The 27,151-nt window shown below is 51.3% G+C and overlaps 1 protein-coding gene across 4 annotated transcripts in view; it reads left to right on the forward strand.

Moving 5' to 3' along the window:
- WWP2 (WW domain containing E3 ubiquitin protein ligase 2) overlaps positions 1–20,766 on the forward strand; it is a 150,185-nt gene extending 129,419 nt beyond the window's left edge. For all 4 annotated transcript variants that reach the window (XM_045443343.1, XM_045443347.1, XM_045443346.1 and 1 more), the window contains 14 exons: positions 6,291–6,345; positions 9,845–9,926; positions 10,475–10,603; positions 10,981–11,056; positions 11,368–11,439; positions 11,662–11,750; positions 13,593–13,752; positions 14,995–15,128; positions 15,455–15,595; positions 16,190–16,310; positions 16,657–16,761; positions 17,926–18,022; positions 18,214–18,286; positions 18,775–20,766. In XM_045443343.1, the coding sequence (XP_045299299.1) occupies positions 6,291–6,345; positions 9,845–9,926; positions 10,475–10,603; positions 10,981–11,056; positions 11,368–11,439; positions 11,662–11,750; positions 13,593–13,752; positions 14,995–15,128; positions 15,455–15,595; positions 16,190–16,310; positions 16,657–16,761; positions 17,926–18,022; positions 18,214–18,286; positions 18,775–18,874 (1,434 nt within the window). In that variant the 3' untranslated portion in view covers positions 18,875–20,766. The remainder of the gene's footprint in view (positions 1–6,290; positions 6,346–9,844; positions 9,927–10,474; positions 10,604–10,980; positions 11,057–11,367; positions 11,440–11,661; positions 11,751–13,592; positions 13,753–14,994; positions 15,129–15,454; positions 15,596–16,189; positions 16,311–16,656; positions 16,762–17,925; positions 18,023–18,213; positions 18,287–18,774) is intronic.
- Positions 20,767–27,151: the final 6,385 nt, after the last annotated feature.

Raw genomic sequence — 27,151 nt, forward strand, 5'->3', positions numbered from 1 at the left:
GTTAAGCATCCAACTTCAGCTCAGGTCATGATCTCACAGTTCGTGGGCTTGAGCCCCACATCTGGCTCTGCACTGACAGTGCACAGCCTGCTTGGGTCCTGTCTGCCTTTTCTCTGTGCCCCTCCCCTGCTTGCTTGCGCTCTCTCTCTCAAAAATAAATACACATTAAAAAAAAAAGCCATCTAAATCTTTTCCTTTCTGCTATTGTTTTTCTTTAAATCTTTTTTATTTGACACATTCTTAAGGATGGAAGGACCTCTAAAGTTGTTGTGGATCAGGGCTTCGCAAACTATGGCCCATGGGCCAAAGTGGCCCACACCTGGTTTTGTAAATAAAGTTTTATTGGTACAGAAGCACTCCAAGTAGTTAGGTATTGACTCTGGCTACTTACTTACACTGTAACAACAGAGTTGAGTAGTTTCAACAGAGACCATATAGCTTATAAAGCCTGAAATATTTGCTGTCTAGCCCTTTACAGAAAAAGTTTATTGACCTCTAGTTCAACTTCCTTCTGATTCCTGGTTTTCCTTCATCCCTCCCAACTGAACGGTTAGGGCAGCCTTTCACTTGTTCTCTCTGTTGGCATTGTTCTCTCTTCCAATCTGTACTGCCTATTCCCAACAGAGCAGTCTTCACATATCACTGTCATTTGATCACTTTTGGTCAACATTTATCACTGGTTTTTTTTTTTTTTTCTTTTTTCTTTCTTCTTTTTTTTTTTTTTTTTAAGTAGTCTCCATGCCCAGCTTGGAGCCCAGCTTGAATTCATGACCCTGAGATCAAGACCTGATCTGAGACCAAGAGTCGGACCCTCAACCAACTGAGCCACCCAGACGCCCCTATCACTGTCATTTTAATCACTGGCTCAAAGCCTTCTGTGGTCATTACCTACAGAACAGCATTCAAATTTCCTACTCCAGAATTCAGAGTGCTATGATCCCAAATTAACTGTCTAATGGCCTCCTGTACTGTGTCCCTTCAGGAACCCTCCCAACCCCTCCTTCCATCCAATTAGAGCCTCCACTAGTGACCTTGTTCCCCCCAGCCACACAGCTGTCTTTGGCAGGACAGGTAGCATTACCAAGTTGGAACTCTGCATATTCTCAGGGGGCCTTGAACATGAAGCTTGGGATCTGTAGTAGAGTCTCTACAGAAGGTGGTGGATTAGAGGCTGGAAACCTTTTGAGCTGGTCCACAGCATTTAATCACCGAGTTTAGTCAGCACTGTTTCTGTTTGAAATGAACTCTAACCGCACAACCCATTTCTAAATTAGATACTTTCCTAGTTCGATGCTTACAATAGCTTTAATTCCGTTTAGCTAAGTACTGTTCATTATCAACTTTGCCTTTGTTTGCAGTTTTTTCCTCTGTTCACCCGAAGCAGGAGCTACCACCTCCCTGGGCCAGCCGACCTCCTCTTCTGTCTGTCAGGGCCGGTGCTCCTTGTAGAGTGAGAGAACCGTAGAAACCTCCATCTCTTTAGTACGGATGGACAGAAAGCACAGTGTTTATCACATCGACTTGTCTCCCAAGGTCAACTGTCATGCCTGTCTGTGATTCGTGCCCCGGTGCCCCGTGGTCTACCCGGTGCAGCCCTTGCGTAGGTTCTCATGCCAGGCCTTGTACTCCGCAGCCCCTTTCACACATGTCTGGCGTCCGGTTCTGGCATGTTTCGAAATTGGATGGGATGTGATCATTCTCTGCATTTCAGAAATTGTTCCTCCAGAGCTAGGCCCCAAAGACTTTCTCTGCCATTTTTCTTGCGTGGTCGTGGCTACAAAACTAGGAAGGTCTGGGTGTTTCTATCCTTTGTGTTAGAGACAAGGACACGTTTTAGGAGTCTCACACTGGTTTTGTCTCCCTGCTTATTTGGTTTCTCTACGTATTGAAAAAAAAAATCTCTTGAAGGAATCTTTTTTTCTGTGTAATGCACCAAATATGTTCTGTCGGCTGACTGAAATGTTTGGTGGATGAGAGGGAAGGTTCTAGAGGTCACTTCCACTTGGTCTTTTGGAACCTTCATTTCTCTTGCCCACCCTCTCTCATTTTAGCAATGCCATTCCAGGCATGCAGAGGTAGAACTTTGCCTTGGAGAGTCCCCTACTACTTTTTTGAGTACTCTAAAAATGATTTTCCCCACTTTGCTGGGGTCTTAGGAGGGTTCTAGATAGAGGTGATGGTTCCTGTTTCTCTGTGAAACAAGATTCATACTGAAAAACGTGTTAAGAATCTTTTATGGGTCAGCTTTCAATGTCTGTCTGTTGATTTCCCTCTTCCCTGGATTTGCTTTGCCTCTCGCTTGCTCTGGAGCCATGTCCTGGTTACAAGTAAGAAGAGTTGCTTTCATACAGTTATTTTGGGGTTTGGCCTTGGCCCAGGGTTTGACTCGGAAGACTTAAGAGCTGATACTGTACCAATGGGCTCTCTTCCTCCTCCTCCTCTTCCTCCTCCTCCTCCTCCTCCTCCTCCTGCTGGGCTGAAACCAAGACCTCGTTCTTCTTTACTTGCTCTAGAGAGAACACAAAATGCAGTGCAAGATAGAAGACGAAGGAGCCCCACGTCGCGGTCTCCCACAGCTCCTTCCTGCTTTCTGCCCCATCACACACATTTTTCAGTTTCTCTTCTCATTCCCCTTATTTCTGATACGCTCCCCTTTCCTGATGCCCCAGCGTGCCTTTGTTTGTTGTGACCGTCATGCACATACTTGTGTATTGCCCTTACAATTTCTCTTTGCCCTTTCTTCTGTGACCCTGCTGCGTTCCAGCAGGGATGCCCACCTAGTCGCATGCATTGTGCAGTGTGACAGGACCCATCTCACAACCTGCTACTATTTTCGTGGCGTTCCCTTTACCCCACTTTGGTCCTCCCTTAATGAGTAAAGGATGTAGCCAGTGTCTACAGGACTGAAACAGATCATTCTGTGGCTCCTGATGTGTGGATGCCAAATTGCATTATCTAGAAACAGACAACTCCTTTCTTACTCTGCAGAGAGCCCCTTGGATTGAACTCTCAAACACCTGGGTTTTGTTCTGCACCCCGTGGGTGGATACTTAAAAAAAGGAGCCGGCCTTCCATACGTAACCTTTAATGCCCTTCCCAGAGCCTTTATTGCCCTCGGCTCTATTTGCTAGACATTCTTTATTTCTGAGTTTGTATCTTAAAATATTACTGGAACTTAGTGCTTAGTCCCTGAGGGACTTGAACTCAACGTGAGCTGTCTGGCTCGCGGCCTGCACCTCAGATGTCCCAACCCAGGGACAGTTACCAGGCAAGTGATTCAACAGTGTTACTTTCTGTTCCTACTAGTAAAGGAAATTGTCTTGTCGCTTAAAGTCACCTGCAGATCCAAGGATCTTTCTTCTGACTCTAATCCCTCCAGGCCCCTTTCTCTGTGGTTTTCTGCCTGTGCTCCAAGTGACACTTGGGATCTCAAGGGAATTGGCGGAGAAGAGAAGGGGCAGTCGGTTGACTTACTGGAGATGTGGGGTTTTGGGGTTTTGGTTTTCAAACCATGATGTGTGGCTCTTATTTTTTGTTTCTCTTTGGCTTCTTTCTGTCCACTTCCTTTTCTTGTTTTTCAAGTTGTACTATGTACATTGAGGGAGAAATGTCCAAAATAGTTAAGTGCTTTTCTTTAACTGCAAGAGGTAAAATTGTTGCAGGTGTCGGCTTTCATGGACTCCATCTCATAAGTTGTTCACGTTTATCAGCCTCTGGCCTCTCTCCCTTCCCTATTGCTTCCTCTTCCGTCCCCTGTTCATAGGTTTCGGGGAGCGTGGATCTGATAAGATGAGAATAGGACGATGGCAAAGGAACGAAACAAAATGCCATAACTAAAGAGAGCCAACATTGTATGAAGTTTTAAAAAAGGCAAGGATTAAGAAAAGGGTTGATGATTCTTTTTAAAATTCTCCTCCCTGTGCTCTGTATACTAGTCACGATTGATTTTGGTGAATAATAGAAATCCACTTGGTTCAACTTAAACAGAAATGGAATGGGGTAGTTGATAGAATTAGCAGAATGACGAAGAACCAAGCTCTGGCAGAATCCAGGGGCAGGCGAGGCAAAGGAATAGTTCGTGTAGGACATTGTCCTCTTGTGCTGCCATTAAACACTTGTTGCTCCATTGGATTGTAGACTCTATCACAGTAGTAATTTCCAACAGACCCCCTGCTTTCCTGCCGTTCCCGGAAGTCCTGAGTGGGAGCATCGGATTGACTGGTCTTTAAGTCATGTGCCTGCACCGGAGGTGCCATGGTGTTGGGAAGGGAAATATTTGCTAGCTGATAAATATTTTTGGTCTCTAGTTCAGTGCAGGTCATGGAGGCTGTCAGTAAAAGTTGTTTGGTCTGTTGAGCTGCAGGGCTGTACAAAAGATGACTGTCAGCCCCCTGACACCCACTGGGTACCAGTTGGGAGCTGATTTCCCATTGGCGTGTGAATGCTATGTGGATTATCCACTCATTCCAAAAAAAGACTGGAAGCAGCAGACAGTTTTGCTCTGAATGCTTCTTTACTTTCTTAAAATGACCTTTCCTGCGTTTCTTCCCTTTTGCTACAGCTCATTCCCCACCGAGTTCTCTTTGGCTTCATTATCTGAAATGCATGCGTATTTCACAAGTTCGTTCCTTTCCTTCTGTGACCAAATGCTTTTATAGCCACTGCTCTTCTGTGTTAACTGGAAAACAAAGCTGGAGGAACTTGGGTTTCATGAGATGTTGCACCCCACCCCCACCCTGCTCCCACCAAAATGACCTCGGGAGATGTCACATTTGGGAGATCTTTTTCAGGAACCATCAGCTAAGTCTGAATTGTGGTGGAAACGTGAGCACGTCCTCCAGGATGACGGTAACGGGCCCAAAATCGAGCACAGCCCAGCTTCCCACACCTCCGTGCAATCTCACTGTGCCGGGTAGGAGGCCCTTTGCTGAAAGGCGGCTCTGTCCCACCAGGGAACCTATGGTTTCAAGACTTAAACATCTTTTTTGGAACTTGCTTTGGAAGAGTTGCCTGAACTGCCACCTTGGAAAGAAAGTTTCTCTGTCCTTTCAGCCGGGGGTGGAGGGCCGGCTGTGAAGGGTGCGGGGGTTCTTTGGCAGTTGAGCTCCACCAATGTTTTCTCAAGCTGAGACTGAGCTCCATTCATCCTCCTGCCCGTGTGTGGCTCCGTCGCCCCCAGACAGAGCCAGCCGGCAGCCCAAAGTCTGCATTGAGAACTTGATCCCCTCGTGCGACGATTAAGTTTTAGTAAGTGAAATAAAAATGCTTCAGCAAAAAAGAAAAGAAAAGGAAAAAGAAAAGCAAGCAAGCAAGCGTGTGCGGAACGACGGAACAATACTTGTTTTATTTAACTATGAAGAGTTTTTGACAGCGCCCCCCTTCTCTGCAGGATATGAGAACTCTGGGTCCACCGCAGCCCTGCCCCAGGGATCTCACGGCAGAATTAGGCTAGGGGGTGGGGGGTTTGAACGTAAACAGTGACCCTCAAGGCCTGGAGTCCGCTCCCCTTTCTTTCTCCTGTCTCTCCTGCTCGCTTGCCACCTCGCCCCCAGCCCCACCTCCCCAGACAGGCACACACAGAACACTGAGCAACTTCAGGTTCGGGCCGGAGGAGAATAAAGGTGCTTTGTGAAGGGAAGCAAAACATTCCTGGGGGAGGTGAGGGGCCTGGGGCATGAATGTGCCCTCAGTCTGGGCTGGTTTTGCACACCACGGCTGCTCCCTCTCCCTCTCAGGCGCACCCAGGAGGGAGTTGGAGGGAGGAGGGCCCAGCCCCCAGCCAGGAAGCTCTGGGCGTGGGCAGGGCTTGTGGGAATGATTTCATTGGAAAGGCCTGCGATATTTTTTCCCCTCCCGTGTGTGGTTCTTGGAGAAAGTTGGAGGTGGTGGTGATTTCAGTCGCCCTGGCCGCCGCGAGCAGGAGCTCCTGCCGCAGGAAGGCACTGGCCGGGCCCGCCCGGCGGTCCGCTCCGGGCCCTCCCGCCATGCCTGGGGCCGGCTCTCTGCCTCCACAGCCCTGGCCCACCTTCTTCTGCACCCATCGTCCTCCCCCTCGCTCCCCCCTCTCCAAAGCCCGCCGGGGCCCTCTGTGTGCGGGGTTCTTTTTGGGTTTCTCTCTTTTGAAGAAAACTTTTGAGAGATGCAGATGTCACTTAAGGCCTCACGGTATCCTGTGCAAAGTGCTCAAATGTGGACATGAGTCCTTGGCATTTTTATTTTTATCGATCGATTTATTTTTAACCGGCGGCTTTTTTTTAATCTCTGTGTTCTGCTGTGTTTCTTGTGTTTAGTCTTCAAGTGCTTCAACTGACCATGACCCACTGGGCCCCCTCCCTCCTGGCTGGGGTAAGTACCGAGTTCTACTTCCATGTCCTCAGCTGTCTGTAGGCTGATGCTCTGTCTTCTTCCCGTGCGAGTCTTTCTCACTCCCATCCCTCAATTCTCCATTTCGCTTTTCTCCAGCACATGCTGTGGGGATGCCCTAGTGGGAGGTTACAGGCGATGGAGCTGGAAGGTTGGGAAAGTAATTGAGTTCCCCTGCACCCCTGTAGCATTCACCTGCCATGACTGAAGGGTTATGACCCTACGGACAGAGTCCCCTAGCAGCCATGAGACTGTTGGGTTTTGGTCCTGACTTTGAATGGTCTACCCAGCCATCCATCCTGTCATTGACTAAGACATTTTGACGCTGACTTACCCGCAGGTGCACTGGTTTCAGGTCTGTGGCTGTGCCATTGGAAGGAGCCACCTTATCAAACCTTTTTTTGCAGCCAGGATGTTGGAGGACTTCAGCCTAATTTTGACTAAAGAAAGCCACCTTTTTATTTGTGACCCAATTGTGAAAGAGACCAGAGGGAACCAGATGAGAGAGTTGAGCACTGGGTGGCAACTCTGTGGAGGCGCGTCATTGCTGATTAATAACGCCATGCTGGATTCTCCTTGTCATTGGAGAATTTTAAGTCCTGGGCGTGATTTGCCAATAATGAGTTAGAGGGATGGACGTCCTTGACTTGGGAGAGATTATGGGCTTTATGGCTATTCTGGGAAGGAGTAACCATGCAAAAAGGGGTCATGAGAGATGGTGAGATTCCATGCATTCTGCAGCTCTGAACTGGGTCAGGGTTTTGTTCAATACAGCAAGAGTCCCTGCGTTCCAAAGAGGGCAGTTTTTGCAAGAATCAGCATGTGCCGACTTTAGTGTATTGGTGAGGCCGGTAGCAGACAGTAAATGCTAGTTTGATGGTGGTCACAGATGGTTATTAAATTGGGCAGGGGCATGCTCCCCAGTAAAGACGGAGAAGGTGACAATGATAGGATGAACATGACCTGGGAAAGTACAGCTTTTGAACTGGATCCTCTTAGTGTAGACATATTACTCCCTGCTAGTAATTCACCAGGTTCCATCACCTCCCTGGGACCCATAGTGTGTCACTTAGGGAATTACCACTGTATTCCAGAGCACTGGAAGGACCTTGTAGACCTTCTGGGGGGATGTGTTGGTTAGTGAGGCCTCCAGACAGTTCTTGAAAATCACCGATGACCCATCTGGCTCTTTGAACTGATGAAAGGTCACAAGTATCTCAGAGATCAGCAGCAAGTCAAATGTGAGGAGTCAAACACAGGGTTCCTGGCTAGGCAGGGAAAATGCATCAGATTAAACAAGAATGTATGATGTTTGGCAGCCAGTAGACACTCTGACCCAGAGCCAGGGGCCCAGAGTCGTTCCTGGGTCTGCAGAGTCCAATGATTTCTTTCTGCTACATGGTCACCAAGTAAATCTGCTACATGATTTGGTTCTGCTACATGATGGTCACCACGTCAGAGCATCTGCAGCGACTCAAAAATAGCTCCCAGAAGCCAAGTGTGAAATATCTGAGATGGGATTAGGAGCCATGGTCAGAGTCAGTGGTGTTTACATGCGATCAGGAAAACACACAAGATTATATTGGTATGAAACTGAGAAAAAAGAACATCTGGCCGAGGGCCAGGGACCCTTCCTAATCACATCCTTTGGGCTTTGTGTGGCTTTTCCAGGGCTGTGACAGGGCCACCTCCCCAAGAAGAGTTGAGAGTGAACAGAAAGAGGAGCAGAACCAAGTGAGAATTGTGTTTAGTGGGAGCCTGATATGGAAGCTGTGCTCTCCTGCTGTCAGTCCTAGGTCCCTTTCTGCCCCTCTAGGAGAGACCCCACCGTTCTCCCTGTACCCCGGCCCATGGGTTAGGATGCCTCAGGTTTAGATCCACACGTCTTCAGCCACCCTGACCCTGGCCATGTGACTACATGCTTCCAGGTCTCCTTCTTCCTGAAGGAAGCAAACTAGATGCTAGGGTTAGGGCTTTCCCAGCCCCTAAACTATGAAATTGTATGCTGTGAGGCAGTTCCAGGAGGCCCCCTGGCAGCAATGAGGGCATAGGCCCCAGACCGGCTGGACAGATCCCCCACCCTGAGGATCAGCATGGGCTCTGGCCCGTGGCAGAGCAGACACAAAGGATCTAGTTTAAAGCAGAAGCTTCTGGAATGGAAGGGGCCTCTCCTTTTTTTAGAACCTTCTCAGGAAGCCTGCCTTCTGTGGGACAGTCCCATAAGCTTTTCTGAGGTGATGGTGAGTTCTGTAATAATCTTGGACATCTTTTCTTTCTTTCCTTTTGTCTGTGTTTTTAAAATTTCTGTCAGGAAATGGATACCACGTAAGACAGAGAGACCAAGGCATCTAGGTTGATACTGAGAACACTGCAGCCTGATGCTTGAGGGGAGAGGTGTGAGTTCCTCAGTTCTAGGCCTTTCTTAGCTTTTGGTTTGCCTGTACCTTCTGGAACTGGTTCTTTTTATTTTTTTAATTTCACCCTGTCATTGTAAAAGAGGGAGGGTCATTAGCATCTGTTATTTGAGGGACAGAAGCAGAATTGAAGGCTCACGAACTTCATGGGAAAGGTGACCTCTCTTGGGTTCGAAGCCTTGCCCCTCGTCTCCCTTGTCATCCACTTGGAGCTGACGGACTGCCTCTTTCACTGCCTCTCACAGCCTGGAATCAGTAGCTAGTGTGGGTCTGCCTGGATCCCTCCCATGAGCACCCGAGCCGTCATCAGTGCCCCAGGAGAGGGCGAGATAGGAAAGATTGTCCAGAGGCCAGAGACCATGTGTCTGAGCACCCCCAAACACTGGCCTGGCTCGAAGCACACACTAAGGTGTAAGAACAAGGTGGGCATTGTAAGTGCCCGCAGCCCCAGGCATTTATTGCACATGTGCAACACGACATTTTGCTGGGCTATGAGAGTTTTAGAACAAAGCTTTGCCTTCATGCAGGGGGGAAGAGAGAAGGCAGACGGGAGTAGGCCCTGTGGTACCGAGTACTGATTAAGAAGGTACGAAGGAAGATGCAGCCACCCCACAATGACCCTGCCTGGATGGAGCAGTTGCAGGACCAGAGACCGGCCCGTGAGGGACTGGGGACGGGACCAGGGTTGAAGGGAGGCTGGCCGTGCCTCCACTTTGCGCACAGCTGGATGCAATTATGCCTCTGGTTTCAGCTGGGGCTGCTCCCCCTCCGTGTTGCCACACCGCCCCCTTTCCTCCAACAAATCGACCAACCAAAGACAGTGCTGGATCTTGAGTTGGAAATGTGTTTGACCCTCCCCCACTCCCCAGTAGGGAAAGATTCTCTTTGTCCTTTTTACCAGTGACACATGTGAGTGAGCCAGGCTTTCATCGGTTAAACTTCTCTAACAGGTCTGGAACAGGGGCAGAAATTGAGACCGCTGGCACTCAGGACGTGGGAGCCAGAGGGGAGTGGAACTCAAGGTCTTGCAAGCTGATTGTCGTCTTTTCTTTATTCTCCCATGGCAGAGAAGAGACAGGACAACGGACGGGTGTATTACGTGAACCATAACACACGCACCACGCAGTGGGAGGACCCTCGGACCCAGGGGTAAGGACATGGGCCAGGTCGGCCAGGTGTAGCTCCAGCGTTGGCCAAGTGCCTCGGAATGCATGGTCCTCCATGGCCAGTGTTCAGGGATATCTTCAGCCAAACACGAATGCCCCAAGACGCTTACCATGTGGTGTCGACCTAATGAGACTTGAAAGTGGCTCCTTGAATTGACTTTCTCGATGGATAGAGAGTGGTGTCTGGGCCAGTTGTGCATATTGCCAAAGCGTGATCTCGAATGGCTCGAGGGAACCCCTCTAGAAGCTAGTCTGGGATGGGGCCTGTGGTGTCTCAGGATCGCTGGTGGCTACTCAGGCCATGGCCATCCACCCAGAGCTGGTTCTTTGGCCTTGGGACAGTACATGACCTCTCTTTGGTACAGAACTGTCCTCACGACTTGGGTGGTACCAGGTGTGTTTGCTCCAGATGCGTCCTCAAGGGCTGTGCAGGGCCTGGGTGAAAGCGGAGAGAAAGCAGCACTCCGGGAACCCCATCCTCCTAGGCCCAGGAGACACCACCCCTTACCTCCTCTCTTCCCGTGCTTCTAGGATGATCCAGGAACCAGCTCTGCCCCCAGGGTGGGAGATGAAGTACACCAGTGAAGGGGTACGCTATTTTGTGGACCACAATACACGCACCACCACCTTTAAGGATCCTCGCCCAGGGTTTGAGTCTGGGTAAGGACTTTCCACAGGCAGTGTTGCTGTCTGTTCACACCGTCCGGGTTCATCCTCGTCTCGATCCTCTTACTGCCCTCTGGTGGCCAGTTTTAATGTCACATTAATGGGGTCGGGGTTGGGGGAGTGGGGGGGTGGGAAGGGGCTATCCTGTTTATTCCGAATAACACTAGTGGTCTTTCTGTAAAAGCAAGAAGTCTGGCCTTATTTCTGGTTTTTCTTTTTACTCCTCAAATGTGTCTACAGGAGACCTAATGACGGTCACTTCCTTTCCTTTCTTGTCTCTAACATAGCATCAGCTTTCCTCAGGGCTAACAAAATACATTGCTAATTTTTGAGAAATCACATGGGTTCTAGAACATCTTTGCTCTTCCCAGGACGAAGCAGGGTTCCCCTGGTGCCTACGACCGAAGTTTTCGGTGGAAGTATCACCAGTTCCGGTTCCTCTGCCACGTGAGTTCTGGGACTGGACCTCCCGCAGAGGTTGGGTGATTGAGTTCACTTAGCATGATTTCCCAGCCTAGCAGAGGTAGTGAAACGCGTGCGTCTTAGGGAGGGTCGCCAGTCACTTGTCTTACCCCAAGCGACTGTCTGACATCATCTCCAGGAAACCAGCTCCCATTCCTACGGTACCAGGCTCTCCGCCACTGGTCCAGGGAGACGGGGAAGCCTGTTTGTACAGACGAGAGACTTGACCGGATGGTTATGACTGAGGTCCTGACTCGGGGTTTGTTTTCTTTCTTTGTTTCTTTCTTTCTTTTCAGTCGAATGCCCTCCCCAGCCATGTGAAGATCAGCGTTTCCAGGCAGACGCTTTTTGAGGATTCTTTCCAGCAGGTTAGAGAATAATCATGGTGCCTGAGACCAACGAACAGGAGGCCCCCTCTCACCACCCCGTCTCCTGTCACGTGGCCTGTTGAATCCATGTGGTAGCGTTTCCAAGGTGTGGGCCTTGGTGGCAAGTCTCTGCTGAACAGCAGGCCTTAGAATTCCCTGCCCCGCCCCAGCCTGCCACGGAGGCAGGTGTGGCACTCTGGCCACGATGCTCTGTCTCCCCAGATCATGAACATGAAGCCGTATGACCTGCGCCGCCGGCTCTACATCATCATGCGCGGCGAGGAGGGCCTGGACTACGGAGGCATTGCCAGGTAAGCTCATCACCTCTGGAAGGCTGTGCGGCACCCCGTTGCCCCAGAAATGCCTCCAGCCAGAACGCTGCCTCCCCCTTGCTCACATTGGCTCCCCAAACTCCTGCACCTTCAGGAGTAGGCATGGGTGTGGCTGGTCCACATGGGCGCAGGAGCAGGGTCCCAGGGTCCCCTTCGGGGCTGGGAATTGACCCTTTAGTTATTGGCCTGTGGGGAGGCTGGGAGCTCCCAAGGGAAGAGCTGAGGACAGTGGCTCATGATTTCTGTACTTGAACCATTCTGCAGTGGCTAAATAGTGATGTCCTGTGGTTTCAATTAAAATCGGCCCCGGGCTTCTCTTCTTGGGCAGCTGGGGCAGGTCAAATCTGGTGTGTCCCTGTGTGCCTGACATATATAAGCTCTGTCCCAACCCGGAGGGCCTTGATCAGGGCTCAGCTACACATCATGTGCAGAGGGTCAAAAATTAAAATGGTTGATGTGCCCATAAGAAGAGCCTAAAGTATTGGCCTGCCCTCACCCAGTCTGCCTGCAAAAGTTAACAGACTCTCTGACAAAACGTTGCCTTGGATAATGGGGCTGAAGGTCCCCTGGCAGGGAGAAGGAGCATCCTGGCCTACGGTGACCGCTCAGCTCGCTGACCTCTCACGGTGTGGGGACGTCTTCTCTCTTGGTGTTGGGTTCACTTGCTTCTGGTCCTCTGTTTGCCGGTGGTGCTGCCCTCTGTGTTGGCCCCTGTGGATCAATTGCTCTTTGTTCTGTGGTGACCATGGTGACCTTCTCTCCAGGCTCTGCTTGGTGGTGTGGCTCCCACCCCGTGTGTGTCTGTCTCTCTGTGTCCTGCCAGTGGTTTTACCCTATGGTAGGTTACGTCATGCTGTTCTACCACAGGGTAGAACCACGGACGGGATACCGAGGCACCCTCTGCATCGAAGGAACTCCTCGTCTGCCCGGCCACAAGCAGCCGGGGACTGGCCCCCTTGGGATGTCCCCCTGCTGGTTGAGCTCAAGCCTGAAAGGACCCTGAATTCTGGCTTGCGGCTTGTATCTAGGCCACAAAGAGATGCCAAGTCATGGGTGTTGGTTCAGAAAAATGCGTGGAAGTGTGGGAAAGGGTATGGTGATGGGGTCTGGGTGAGGGGAGGGGAAAGAGCAAGGGAAGCGAGATACCTGTTGTATAGCTGCTGGGAATGAGGTTTATAATCTAGAGGCAGCATGGATTACAGAGTTTTCATGCATCAAGGCTTAGGAACATATTGCTGTGTATTCACATTATGCTGCCAACTCAGGGTAAAAACAGGCTAGCTATTTCTTACAGCACCTGTGCAAGATTTAGAAAAAGATGCCCTTTCTCAAGACACTTCCATGTTAGAAAATGGTCATGATACCTTCGTTTTATTGGGAAAAATACCAGCTTGACTGCTACATGCAGAAAAATTATCGTAATAAATGTGCAAACCTATGCTATTTTAACATAGTGCCTTTGTACAGTGCACAGCCTGCACAGCTGTGCATGGTGGCCTCAGGGTACAAAGAGCTCCTTTGCCATCAGACATACTGGATATCAGATGTAAAGTCCTGGAATGCATCACCTCGGAGCCCAGAGACATGCACGCAGGCTTTCCTGAGCACCGTCCACAAGTGCAATTGTTGTCCTGGTTCACCCTCGCTCACTGACCAGCTGTTAATACAAATTATACCAGGTGTTAATCCCAGTGGGGCTCGGCAACCAGGGACGCGTGTCTCCAAACTAGCCAAGACAAGACGACAGAGGAGGGTCACATCTCTGGTGCAGGTTGCAGTAAGGGATCCATTACCCTTGTTTTTCTCTGTCTTCTCTCACAGGGAGTGGTTTTTCCTCCTGTCTCATGAGGTGCTCAATCCCATGTATTGTTTATTTGAATACGCCGGGAAGAACAATTACTGCCTGCAGATCAACCCTGCCTCCTCCATCAACCCTGACCACCTCACCTATTTCCGCTTTATTGGCAGATTCATCGCTATGGTAAGACGCATTGCTGCGAGATCTCTAGAGAGGGCGGCTGCCGGGGAGCCAGGCATGCCAACAGCCGCCTGCAGTGGGTGCCCCATCTCTGAGCCCCACGCGCCTCCTCACACAGCTCCTAACAAGACATGCAAAAAGCTAGCATTCTGGAGGTAGTTCAGAGCTCTGTCAGCGGTGCCCCCAGGGGCTATGAGAGGGTTTTCATGTTTGATTTGTGTAGGACTGGTCAAGCGATCGCTCACTTGACATTCAGTGCGCACCCCGCTGAGGGTGTTGGCATGACACACGCTGCCCACCTGCTGCCTGTCTCGCGGGGGGAGAGGAGATGTCGGGGAGGTGCGTACCACGGTCTGTCACGAGCCTCGGGTGGGAGTGTTTGGGAGTATCTGACTGAGACGCTCACTTCTGGAAGGGGATTTGGAATCAACACTAGCTTAGAACAGAGTCCTAGTAGACTGTTGGTCAGGATGTAGGAGGCATCGTCAGGGAGTGGGTGAACAGTAGGAAAAAGGGAGTCATGGTACCCGTATTTATCTAGAAATAGGAACACGGTGTGAATAGAGAAGGGAGTCATGTCATGTGTATCCTGTCGAGTGTCTCGTGAGGGCAGAGAACCGGGATTGAGAAGGGGGAGCTTATGAGAGTCATATAGTCCTTCTGCCATTTTTGGTAGTTGGAGATGTTTCATCGCTCACTTTCCTTTGCTTCTTCCTGACTTCCTGAATGCTCTGCCTGCGGGAACCCCAGAGCCCATGACTAAATATGTCCCTTCCCCTTGTCTGGAAGTTCTTGGCTAAGGTGCTGGGCTCAGGAAGTGGGCACATTCTTCCCAGGTCTAGAGACCCGCCTGGCCCCGCAGCCGACAGGACAGACCAGTAAAACCCTAGACTATTACTCACCACTGGCCCGCCAGCTCTTGCCATTGACAGCGTCTGCATTATTTTTGGCTGCCTCTGTGGCCCAGCTCTGAGCGTCAGTGAGTCAGGGCCGCCGCCTGGGGCTGTGCTGGGAGTGCGGGCAGATCTCTGCTAGAACAGGGAGCTGGCGGGTGAGCGTGCTGGGCAGGCAGTGGGCTCCTAAGCGGGCTGGCTCTGCTTGTCCCTGTGGTCCCAGGGTCGTAGGCGCTCTTGGGGAGAGAGGGCAGGTAGCAGTAGTTGGACTTTGGTGAGGAGCATCCGAGAGCCTGACTTGGGCAGGGTCCTCTGAAGACCGAACCCCTTTGGCATGTCTCTTCTTCCTCAGGCTCTGTATCATGGGAAGTTCATTGACACAGGCTTCACCCTCCCTTTCTATAAGCGGATGCTCAACAAGAGACCAACCCTGAAAGACCTGGAATCTATTGACCCTGAATTCTACAACTCTATCGTCTGGATCAAGTGAGTCCTCTCCCTTGCACCGTGCTGGGAGGAGAGGGGTCTCTGGGTGGGGGAGTAGCACGGTTGGCCCGTATGTTCTCCGCCAGAGTGGCCTTGCACTCTTATAGGCTGTGTAAATGCTTGTGGAGATGCACGGCTCCCAGGTTTCCCTGGAGGGCAGCTCTGGAATTCACTCTGTGCCTCAGGGAGAGGTCCCGGGCGCTGTTCTGGACTTCAGCTACCTGTGAGTCCTTGCATCCCACAAACACTAACGTGAGTGACAGAGCAGGATAAGGGAAGACCCTTCTGAGATAGACCTCTTCCCTCTTGGTGTCTCGTGCCCCCAGAGAGAACAACCTGGAAGAGTGTGGTCTAGAGCTGTACTTCATCCAGGACATGGAGATCCTGGGCAAGGTGACAACCCATGAGCTAAAGGAAGGTGGTGAGAGCATCCGAGTGACAGAGGAGAACAAGGAAGAGTACATCATGTGAGTCTCAAGCACTGGGGAGCCGGTGGCGGGGGGAAGGGCAGAGTCCCCTCGTCTCTGGGGCACCCTCCAGCCAGGCGCCCAGGTATTTCACCGGGGATCACAGCCTCCCATTTGGCATTGGCCTGTGATGGCTACCCAGGGCCATCACACGCTGACCAGAGCTGAGGAAACCGGAGCCCAAGGTCACGTTAGAGCTCCTGTTTGCGCTTTTTTCCCCACATGGTAGCCTTCGAGACTGCAGGGCTTTGAAGAGGCGTGAAACTCGGACATCTCCCTCTTCCTTCTCCTAACTGGCAGGATTTCTGTGTCCCGGGTGCCTACCCAAGTCCATCCTCTGACGCGCGTCTGTGCGCGACTTCACCTGTGTGCCTTCTTCAGGTCTCTCGGTCTAGCGTCTTCACCTCCACATACCTGAAGTTCAGCCAGCGACGGTGGGAGGTAGAGGAGGTGGTGGAATGTCACAGACTCCAGTGTCTCCTGGTTACCGTCAGCTGATCCCTTGCTGCCATGTGACAACAGCCTCGTGGCAGGCCCCGAGCTGCACCTGAGGAGCGGGTCTCGGCGCCACTGATGGCTGATCTTCTGTTTCAGGCTCCTAACCGACTGGCGTTTCACCCGGGGCGTGGAAGAGCAGACCAAAGCCTTCCTGGACGGCTTCAATGAGGTGGCCCCCTTGGAGTGGCTGCGCTACTTTGATGAGAAAGAGCTGGAGGTGAGAACTGAGGTTGCCTCCACCCTGCGCCTCTGCCTCTGGGGCCGTCCTGCCCTCTGTTGGCCAACTGCGTTCCCTGGAGGGACTCACCAGTAAAACCTCACACTCCCTCCGGCCCGAGGCCGCGGGGCGGATGGGTGTGATCTGGTTTCTCACACCTGTTCCTCCCCTGGCCCTCGTTTTGAGGGGTTCCACGTTCAGGGCTGTATCGCCCAGATCATTACCACCGCCAGCAGAAACAGATGAAAACGTTCAGGATGGTTTCACCTGCTAGTGATGGATGAGGCACTGTGCACCTGTGGGGAGGGGGCTGGCGCCGGCCCGCTGACACCTGTCCCCTCTGCAGCTGATGCTGTGTGGCATGCAGGAGATAGACATGAGCGACTGGCAGAAGAACACCATCTACCGGCACTACACCAAGAACAGCAAGCAGATCCAGTGGTTCTGGCAGGTAGGCCCGGGACCCATCCCACCGGAGTTGGGTGCGGGTCTCAGCTGGGGTGTTTCAGCAGTCAGCCACGGGAACGAGACCTGATGAGATCTTAAGCTCGAGGACCCTTGTTGTGTGGTCACCTCCCTCCTCCTTGTCGCCCTCCCCAAGGAGAAACCCGACCTGGGGCCGAACAGCGCGGTTGCAGCTGGCTTGTGGCCGGTGCACTTGCCAGGACATGGTGGTGGTCAGCCTTGGGCCAGCTGAAAACACTGGGGTGCAGGAGCGCCAGCCTGCGGGCAGGAAGGGAAGCTCCCGCAGGGCGCGGCTGCCCTCCAGCTGGGTGGGACGGGACTGCGTGTGCTGGGCTCCAGAGAAACCGAATGAGCTTGGAGTCCTGGATCTGATGAATTGGTTCTTTCCTGGGTGTAGTCTTGTCGTTGTCGTCACGAAGCGTAGCACCCCTGGAGAAAAGGACGTATGTGAACATGTCGTCATGACAGTGCAATTCCCATCTCATAAAATTCACCATGTTGGGGCGCCTGGGTGGCGCAGTCGGTTAAGCGTCCGACTTCAGCCAGGTCACGATCTCGCGGTCCGTGAGTTCGAGCCCCGCGTCGGGCTCTGGGCTGATGGCTCAGAGCCTGGAGCCTGTTTCCGATTCTGTGTCTCCCTCTCTCTCTGCCCCTCCCCGTTCATGCTCTGTCTCTCTCTGTCCCAAAAATAAATAAATGTTAAAAAAAAAAAAAAATTCAAAAAAAAAAAATTCACCATGTTAAGGTGTACAGTTCACTGGCCTTTCACGGTGTGATGCGATCATTACCACCATCTAATTCCAGAACACTTCATCACCCCCAAGAAGAAACCCCATACCCCTTAAGCAATCACTCCTATCCTTGGTATGTTCTTAAAAGTACAACTTGGATGGGAAAAGAAAATCCAGCTCGAGGTGCCCCTGAGACCGAGACATGTCCCGCGGACTGGTGGGGTTGTCCTACGGACACAGCCCCTCAGAGGTGGCGGCTTGGGGGTTTCTGAGGTTGGTGGCTGTAACCCCCCCCACCCAACCCCGGGCTTTGCGTTCTCAGCCCCAAAGAGGGGTCCTGGCTGCCTGGAGTCACAGGTTAGGGCGAGGTTCTGGGTCAGGTGGCTTGTCTGGCTCTGCGCTGACTGGTGGAGTTCCAGGTGGTGAAGGAGATGGACAATGAGAAGAGGATCCGCCTGCTGCAGTTCGTCACCGGGACTTGCCGCCTGCCTGTTGGAGGATTCGCCGAACTCATTGGTGTGTCTCCCCTTGCCCTGCTGGTGCCCTGGGGCTGGTGTGAGGGCAGCTCGAAAGGCGGGCGGGGATTAAAATCTTCTTGGGAGCAAGTCAGTGGGCCTGAGCCCTCCCTCCACTGTGGGTGCAGCCAGGGTCCTGCCGTGGGAGGGGATGGTTCGGTTGTACCTGATGTGGTGTTCTTCGGGTAACAGGTAGCAATGGACCGCAGAAGTTTTGCGTCGACAAGGTTGGCAAGGAAACCTGGCTGCCCAGAAGCCACACGTGGTGAGCATTTTGGTGTTAGTGGGCGGTGGCTAGAACCTCACAGACCGGATGAGCTCCTGAGGGCAGACCAGTGAGTGGGGCTGCTTTGGGACTTGACTCTGGCAACTTCCGTGTGGCTCTGGGGTTCGAGAGGAGGGGCCTCTGATCTTTTGGGAGTTACGGCAGCAGTCCTCATGGCCTTAACGGCTATTAAATACTCAAACACTTCTCTTCCAGTAGACAGAGAGCTGCCTCCCCGTGTGCCCTGCTGCCCAGTTCCCCCTTTCTCCAGTGGCCCTGCCCTGTCTCCTAACCCTCCCATGGTCCGGGGACCAGAAGCATTAAGGCCTCACACAGCGGGGCCCTCAAGGACTCTCTTGTGGCGTCTGGCCACTTGGCATGTTTGAGCCACAGTCACATGAACTCTTTTGACCGCCCCCTGGCCAGGCTGGAGCAGGGCCATGGAACCCTGACCTCTGTGCTGACTCTTCTGTTCCCTCTTTCAACAGTTTCAACCGTCTGGATCTCCCCCCATACAAGAGCTATGAACAGCTGAAAGAGAAGCTGCTGTATGCCATCGAGGAGACTGAAGGCTTTGGACAGGAGTGACCGAGGCCGCCCCCTCCCACGCCCCCCAGCGCACACATAGTCCCGAGTTCTTCCTGCCCAAGAGGCCAGAGGCCACGCAGCACTCGGGAGGCCCCCCCAAGCAGTGGCCGTGTGTGGGGCCACACTGTCATCAGGCTGGTGGTGGCAGAGTCTGACCTCTGGAGGCCCTGCCTGTCTCCCTCCCTTCCCCCCTACCCACTGGTGGCAGTCTGGAATAAAGCCCCCATGTCACCTTGGCCCTGTCACCCGTTTCAGAGTCTGGAGGCCTGACCCTCTCTGTAAGCTCTCCCTCCTTTTCCCCGAAGACCAGCCAGCCATAGGTATGCATGAGCGTGCAGGGAGGGTGCCTTCTGCTGAAGAGCTATGGCGGAAGCCCTGGGTCCGACGGGCCAGTCAGGCGAGAAGGAGACCGGCCACTCGCTTGGGGTAGCTGTTCTGGGCCGATAAGGCCCAGAGTCTTTGCCAGTAAAAGAGGTTCTGTTTTAAATAGAACTTTCCCAGTGATCTGTGTAAGATGGAGGTCTGAGCGAGAGGAACTCCTCACATACCCGGAGAGAGCTGGGCCTGCCGCCTCCTCTCCCTGCAGGCTCCCGTCACCGAGGCTGAGCAGCAAGGCCCGCCTCTGCACTCAGTGCTGGCCAGTTTGTTCTTTCCCGCAAACAAAGGGTGGTACCAGCTGCTTGGGTGTCAGTGGGGTGGAAACCACAGACTCCCTCAGACTTTCTTCTCCCTTTGACATCCACTTGAAGCGTTTTGTGTGCAGGATTGCTCTGTGTTTCGATGTTGGTGTGCTGCTGGCACTTTCTGTCAAGGAGCTGGGACGCCAGGTGTTGCTGGGACCTTGAGGGATCCGGCACCACTGGTCCAGGGATTCCCCAAATGGCTGCTCGGCTTAGGAACCCGCTTAGCAGTTCTGTGAGCTCAGGCAGGCCTGACCCGGTGACTCCGCTTCCGCGCCGCCTAGTCCCCAAGCCTTGACAGAGAGGCGGAGGGGGCGGTGTCCTGAGTGTCACCCAACCTTGCCACCTTTGACAGAGAACTCCCTTTGCTAGATGTAGTTGTCCAGGCAGCCCCAAGTGCTGGAGCACGTGGGCGTGGGTGACCCTGTTGTCCCCCGCCAGCCCCTGAGGCTACAGGCTGGTCCATTAGTCTCCCATTGAGAATGCAGTGTGTCCCAGCCACCCTAGAGCGTGTTCATTCTGCCTAGAAGTGAGGCTTTATCCGCACGTGGAAAATGATGCTCTTGGAGACCAGTGGAAGGGCTTCGAGCTGCTGCACACTGTCTGACTTGGTTTCCGGAGCTCCCGCCAGCCTCTGACGTGCGCATTCCGCCACGTGTGGAGACCCGCAAGGCGTACCTGCTCCTCTGGGATGCTGGTGGTTGTCGTGAGCTCCCTGGTGCGGGCCCCTGGGGCTCTAGCACTGAGCACCAGCTGTAGACTAGCTTGACCTTCCTGGGACCCCAGGCAGATCCACTGATCAGTCACGGGGCCTCCTGGGGACAGCCTCACACCCCCAGGTCCTTTTCCTTCCCCCTGGCCTGCGGAGGGACGGCCTGTGTCCACTGTGTTGTGTGTGCTGATCTGAGTGGCTCAGCTCCCTGGAGCTCAACTTTTTTTCTTTCCTTGAGTCATTTGCTGTGCTTCCCCGCAGTGTCCTGCTCTACTGGGGGTTGGGGGTGTAAGCTGCCGTTGGGGGCTTGGAAGGCTGAGGCTCACAGGTGTTCCGAGTGTGTTCATGTGCGTGCGCGCGTGTACATACGTGTATATAACCGAGGTGTTGTGTAGAATGTCCTTCGGTAGCTCTGGGTTGGTCACCAGATTGTTTTGTAATGCCTACCCCCTTGCCTTGGTATTGCCAGTTTCTCGTGCAATAAACAATCAGCAGCTGTAGGTGGTGTTGGCGTGGATGTCTACAGAATCGCTGTCCTCCAGACAAGAGGCCTCTGGGCCCCATACACCCTCCAGGCCCACATAGGGGTGGAAGTGCCATAACCTTGCTGGTTTTAGGAATGTGCGTGTTATTAACCAAGACCGTCAGGCTTCTGATGGGTGGCTGAGTCCCTGTGCAGGGGTCACTGTTATAGCCGTTGGGCACGGTTACTTCACTGCACCCGTTGGACGCCGTCAGCCTCTCCCTGCCAGGCCTGGATTTCTGTGAGCAGTTCTTGTGGGGCTAGAACATGAACAGCTGTGGCTGCAGGTTGGGTGGGTTTTGGAAACCAGCTCTTGGGGACAGTGTCCGGGCAGTCATTCATTCAAGAAACATTTACTGAGTCCCACGATGATAGAGGGATGTCGTCATCTTGAGCGAATGGTCACACGAAGTCTTGCCACCCTTAAGGATTCACATGGGACAGATCATCATGTTGCTGTGTCTCGATGCGTTTGGCGTGGAAATGACGTTGATCAAGAACTTGCCCTGATTGTGCCTCTTCTCAGGAGAGGCAGAGAGATGTTCAGAGTGGCTCCTTCCTGGAATTTATAGGTGAATTCATTGCCCCACCCCAGAGCCTTTTTTTTACTTAACCAGAGCAATGCTGTGCTTTGAGAAAATTATTGAAAAAAACTCTGCACATTGTGCAGACATCTCACAATAAATTCAAATAAGGCATGTTCAGATGGAAACTCTTCTCCTCGTCTTACCTCAGAAAGAACTGTTAAGTTTGCCGTGGCCCTTCCATGTTACCTAGTGTGCATATGAAAATCAAATATACGTGTGATTTTTAAATATACCAAAGATGGGATCTTCTATATGTTGAGCAACTCACTTGTCTCATTCGGCAGGGTGTTAGGGATACCTTTCCATGTTCGTCAACGTAGGTCTAAATGATTCTTTACTGTTAATATTCCGCAGTATGACTCCTGTAATACACCCATCTCCATCCTAAGGGTCATTATAGTTGTGGCCAATGGTTTGCTTATGGCGGCAAAGCTTCAGCGAGTGCGCTTGGGCAGGTCTTGGCCACCCACACTGTTCTTCAAGGAGGGGGCAGTCCTGCAAGTTGGATTGTTGATGATGTACCTTTATTTTTATTTAACGTTTTTATATATGTATTTAATTATTTATTTATAAAGAATGTTTATTTTGAGAGAGAGCGAGTGAGCAGGGGAGAGGCAGAGAGAGACAGAGAGACAGAGAATCCCAAGCAGTCTCTGCACTTTCAACACAGGACTCGATCTCATGAACCATGAGATCACAACCTGAGCCGAAATCACGAGTTGGACGCTTAACCAACTGAGTCCCCCAGGTGCCCCGAAAAAAAATTAAAAAAAAATTTTTTTTAACGTTTATTTATTTTTGAGACAGAGAGAGACAGAGCATGAACGGGGGAGGGTCAGAGAGAGAGGGAGACACAGAATCTGAAACAGGCTCCAGGCTCTGAGCAGTCAGCACAGAGCCCGACGCGGGGCTCGAACTCACAGACAGTGAGATCGTGACCTGAGCCGAAGTCGGACGCTTAACCGACTGAGCCACCAAGGAGCCCCCCGAAAAATTTTTAAAAAGGTTTAAAATTCAAAGATAAAACGGGTCGACAGTGAAAGCCCCGCCCCTTACTTTTTTATTCCTCAGCCACCCTGATCACCTGCCAAAGGCCACTATTAATGCTAGTTTCTTTTGAATCCTTCCAGATAGAGTTTTAAACTCCCAACATAGTCTCCCCCATGCCCCTCAGAAAGGTTCTTGTTTTACTGGCCTTCACAGTGGGCAGGGTCCCTTGCCACCCCACTTTGTGGACTGCATTCTTGCCCCGCCCACCGGCTGCCCTTCCAGCTCTCTGTTCCCATTTCCCTCCCCTAACTCTGGGCAGCTGTCCTTTTACTTTTATACAATCAAATTTTTTTTTTTTTGATATTTACATTCTATTATTTAATCATAAGGAAATCATCTGTACTTTTTCTAAAGGTTTATTCAAAAAGCTGAAAAGCAACAAAAACCTATATTACCATGATTATACAAATAAATATTGTTTGCTCCAGAACTAAATAGTATAATATAACAAAACTGTCTTTTCCTCATACAGTCTTTCACCCTGGGGGGTTCTAATTACTTTTCTTTGCTTTTATTATATCCTCAATTATTAAAAAATGTTTATTTTTGGAAGAGAGAGCAGGGGAGGGGCAGAGAGAGAGAGGAAGACAGAGGATCTGAAGCAGGTTCCACAGCTGGAGCTGACAGCACAGAGCCCGACACAGGGCTCAAACTCAACTCTGACATCATGACCCGAGCCAAAGTTGGACGCTTAACTGAACCACCCAGGCACCCCTCATTTTTTTTCTTATTCTGAAGTGTTTCAAGGAGAATTAGATAGGCAGAGAGGCTCCCCTACTCCTATGTACTGTAATAAGTTCCTGATATAATTAGCCAAAACTATAAGAATTTTTTGGAAGTGAAGCGCTGGTAGGACTTCCTTTGTCACCCAAGATCTCCAGTGATCTTTTGTCATCCTTTGTCATCCTTTGTCTTGTCATCCTTTGTCACCCAAGATCTCCGGTGAGTCTCCCAGGCGTCACTGGGACCTCATTGGATATGGGATCTCAATTCTTGCTACCTTACTGGCCTTCTATATTGGGGCTCTCATCACTCTTCTAGAAAAACCCTAAAGAGCTGTATGTCTCTACAAGAATGCCGACAGATAGCAAGCTCTCCTGCTTCTTCAGCCAAACTTGGCATCAGCAAGGCTCTAGCCTCATCCTGGGAAGAAAATCGAGTTAATGCCCAAAGTTATTACCCCAGCTCATTTCCCTGCAGTCCTACCCTGTAAATCTAGTTTTCAATATCCTTTTGTTTATCATGTCCTCTGAGTCTGAGGTTGGTTCAAGTACCACAGTCCAGTTCACTTTTCTATAGTCCATACTTTATGAATCAAGCATCAACAGACTCAGAGCATGTCACTTCTTTGGCACACTTTTATTATTTGTACCACTTGAACATCATGGACTCAGGGTCTAACTTGAATTCAAAGGGTCCTGATGACAGTAATTATTTTCTTATGATGCTTTTCAGTTTGGGCCCCTTCAGTTTGACTCTGCCGTCACTCTTTTGGATATCTTTGATGGCCTATATGATAATCTGTTCCCAGCTTTAGTTCTGTTGCCCCAAACACATAATCACCTCTTCTAGGAGCCCTGCTTCTTTTGCGAGTAAAATCGTGTTAGAAACCACAGGGAGTTCCGTCAAGATGGCACAGTGAATTCATGACTTGGCCAACCTTTCTGTTCCAAACATATAATAAAGACACATAAAATATAAAAAGAGAAAGCCAAAAAGGCCTGTTCAAAAACAAGATAAAGATTTCCAAGGGTCAGAAATAGAACAAAATGCAAATGGAACAAGATTGCAAGTGGGTGTGCCACGCCCAGGGCCTGGCAGTGGTGGCTGGGAGTGAGCCGCAGTGGGGTAAAGGGGTCTAAGTAAGCTCTTGTACAGACAGGGCTTGGGCACCAGCCCACTACTCCCTCCTGTTTCATGCAAGCAGGCCAACCAGCAAACTGCAACAAAACCGGACTGCCTGTGCTCTGCACCTGGCTGTGGCTTTGAAAAACACGGAGGCAGAAACTCATCCAGACAAACCATCCCTGGATCTGGCCTGGATCTGTGATACTCCTAGGTCACCCCAGGCCGGGGCCCAAACTGCCACTCAAAAGATAAGGTTCTAGAATGGATGTCCCAACAGGGCAGGTGGAGACAGCTACAAAACCGTTCGGAAACGGCACAGAGTGAGAAAACAACTCCTTCCTTAAACTCGGTGGCTTTCCATATTTCAGAAGAAAACACTCCGGGGTGGTCTCTTGCCCGCTGGTCTTTGCTGGAAGAGGATTAGGTGGCAAGCGGACCCTTACAGTGGGACCTGAATGTCACTGTTCACATGTTTTTTTCTCTGGGGTGACCATTTTCTCCAGAGATGAATCCTCTATTCCCTGCCTGAGGGGAAGGATGTACCTGGGTTGGAGTACCTGCCCGTGGGCTTCTTGGGAGTAAGGAGAAGGAAGGAACCTAGGTTCTTAGAGTCCCGGCCACTGACTTGACCTTTTCTTTCTTGAGCCCTGCACCTCCCCCCTCAGCCTGGTCTGCAGCTGGCAGAGGGGCGGTAGTTAGGCTCTGTGGCTGGGGCTGGGGTGCTGGTCGGGGGGACCTGGGTGCCCCACCCTTCCAAACAGAAACTAATTTTAATTACCCCGGTTGTCAGCTCTCTTCCTGCCCTCCTGCTGCCCCAGGTACTGAGTCTCTCGGGGGGCTCATTCATTTCTCCCCTGCATCTCCCTCTGCAGTGTTTTAGGGTAAGGCTTCTGCATGGCCAGTTAGACGCCTCCACCTGCTTTCCACCTTTTAACACTGTGTTGAACGTCACTGAAGTGGAGTAAGACTTCTATAAAGCTTTCTTTACTGTCATTTTAGCTAGGCTGGAGAGGGCTAACGCATGGTTAATCTGCCATCTCCGTTAACTTTTTTTCCTTCGATAGATCTCCCGGGGCAGGGGGTGTGAGGAGGGGGCAGCTTGCAACTGGCCATCTGTGCATAGGGGTCCCAAAGGGGACTTGACTTTCACCTAATCTGCCCGTGTTTACTCCTGTGGCACTAACTCCGACCTCTTTCGGGTCCGAGTCGTTCCTGGCTCACCAGAACTCTCCTTGGCTAAACTCCTTCCACACTAATCTTGGCTGGGGATCCTGCTGCTGGCCACTCTGCTTTCCGCCTAAAAGTTGAATTCTCTTTTCTACCTCTCAGGTGCTCTCTCTCAAATTGGGCCAAGTGGCCAGGGAAAAGTGGGAAATCTTTTACATTCATTCACTATCATTTTAATGGAGTCTTGGCTGGGAGCAAAGATGAATTCATGTCATTATTGAAGTTTTGCTAATTGGCCATGATTAAGCCCATCATGCCTCACTTCTCTCAGAGCTCTGATTTAGTTCATCGGGGTTTGCTTTGCTTTGTTTTGCTTTTCTCTCTCCAAAGCCAATAGGTAGTCCTGTTTATAAACATGAGAATGTTTTATTTCTGCATTTTTTATTAATATTATCTTCATTCTAACACATTAATTAGGCACTGAAATTTTAAAAAAGGAAAACCCACAGTAGCCTGTTGTGGATTACTCTGGTGAATCCTTGTTCGTTATCAGTGGAAGGCTCACTTCTTAGGTGGCCCCCTTATGACTCCCTCCCAGTGTTCACATGCTAGTGGGCTAATAATCCCTCCACCTGAGTGGTGCTAGGCTTGTGATTTGCTTCTTACCAATGGCACATGGCAAAGGTGATGGGTGTCCCTTCTGTGACTGAATTACAAAGGATTGTGACCCCCTCCTTGCTAGTTGGTTCTCCACTGCCCTCTCTGCTCGTGCACTTTGACGCAGTAAGTTTTTGTGTTGGAGACGCCCATGTGGCAAAGGACTAAGGGCAGATCCGTGTCAATAGCCAGCAAGAGACTGAGATCCTCAGTCCAGTAGCCCATGAGGAATTGAATCCTGCCAATAACCACATGTGCATGGAACCTTAAGATGACTGCAGCCCGGCTGATAGCATGATTATCACCTGTGAGCATCCAGGAGCAGAGAACCCAGCCAGGCTGTGCTGGGGCTCCTGACCTGCAGGAACCGTGAGATCATAGTGTGTGTTGTTCTAGCTGCTGAATCTTAGGGCGATTCATTACACAGCAAGAGCTAACTAATATACCATTCCTAGGTCAGATTAAGTGTCCTTGGATTAGCGTCTCTTCCATGTCCTGGGTCCTGAATGTGGCTATGATTTTTAGTAAATGAAAGAGCCAGAGCATGGAGATTATTATCTGTAGATGAAAAACATCACACTAACTAGGAATATAGGCAGGAAGGTACCATTACTGCTCTTCTTCCTGTACTTGGGGAAAACAAATACTGGGAAGCGGAGTAATTTCAGTCCCTGCCCCCCCCCCCCCCCCATTCCACAGCCTGACATCATTTGCCCAGCAGCACTGATGGGCTCAGAGACCTTGCGTCTGGCCCAGCCTGTGACTAGCACGCTGCCTAGGGATGTCATTAGTGTTTATCTGGGCCTCTGGCCAAACCCAATTGGCCAGAGTCATGTCCAGTCTCTCAAGGACAATTTTGGGTCTGTTTCCTTTGTAATTACAGGGTGAGCAGCAAGATAGGTGGTACCATTACAGCAGTGAACTAGCCTGAAGGATGGCCTCTGCAGCTCGGCCTCTGCAGCTCCAGGACTCCCGCTGACATCAGCCCAAGGGGCACATCTCCCTCCTCAATAGTGGCCTTTTGCATGAGCATCTGGGCCCTGCTGGGCCGTC

The sequence above is a fragment of the Leopardus geoffroyi genome, chromosome E2 (assembly GCF_018350155.1).
Source record: "Leopardus geoffroyi isolate Oge1 chromosome E2, O.geoffroyi_Oge1_pat1.0, whole genome shotgun sequence".
NCBI classification, from domain to species: Eukaryota; Metazoa; Chordata; class Mammalia; order Carnivora; family Felidae; genus Leopardus; species Leopardus geoffroyi.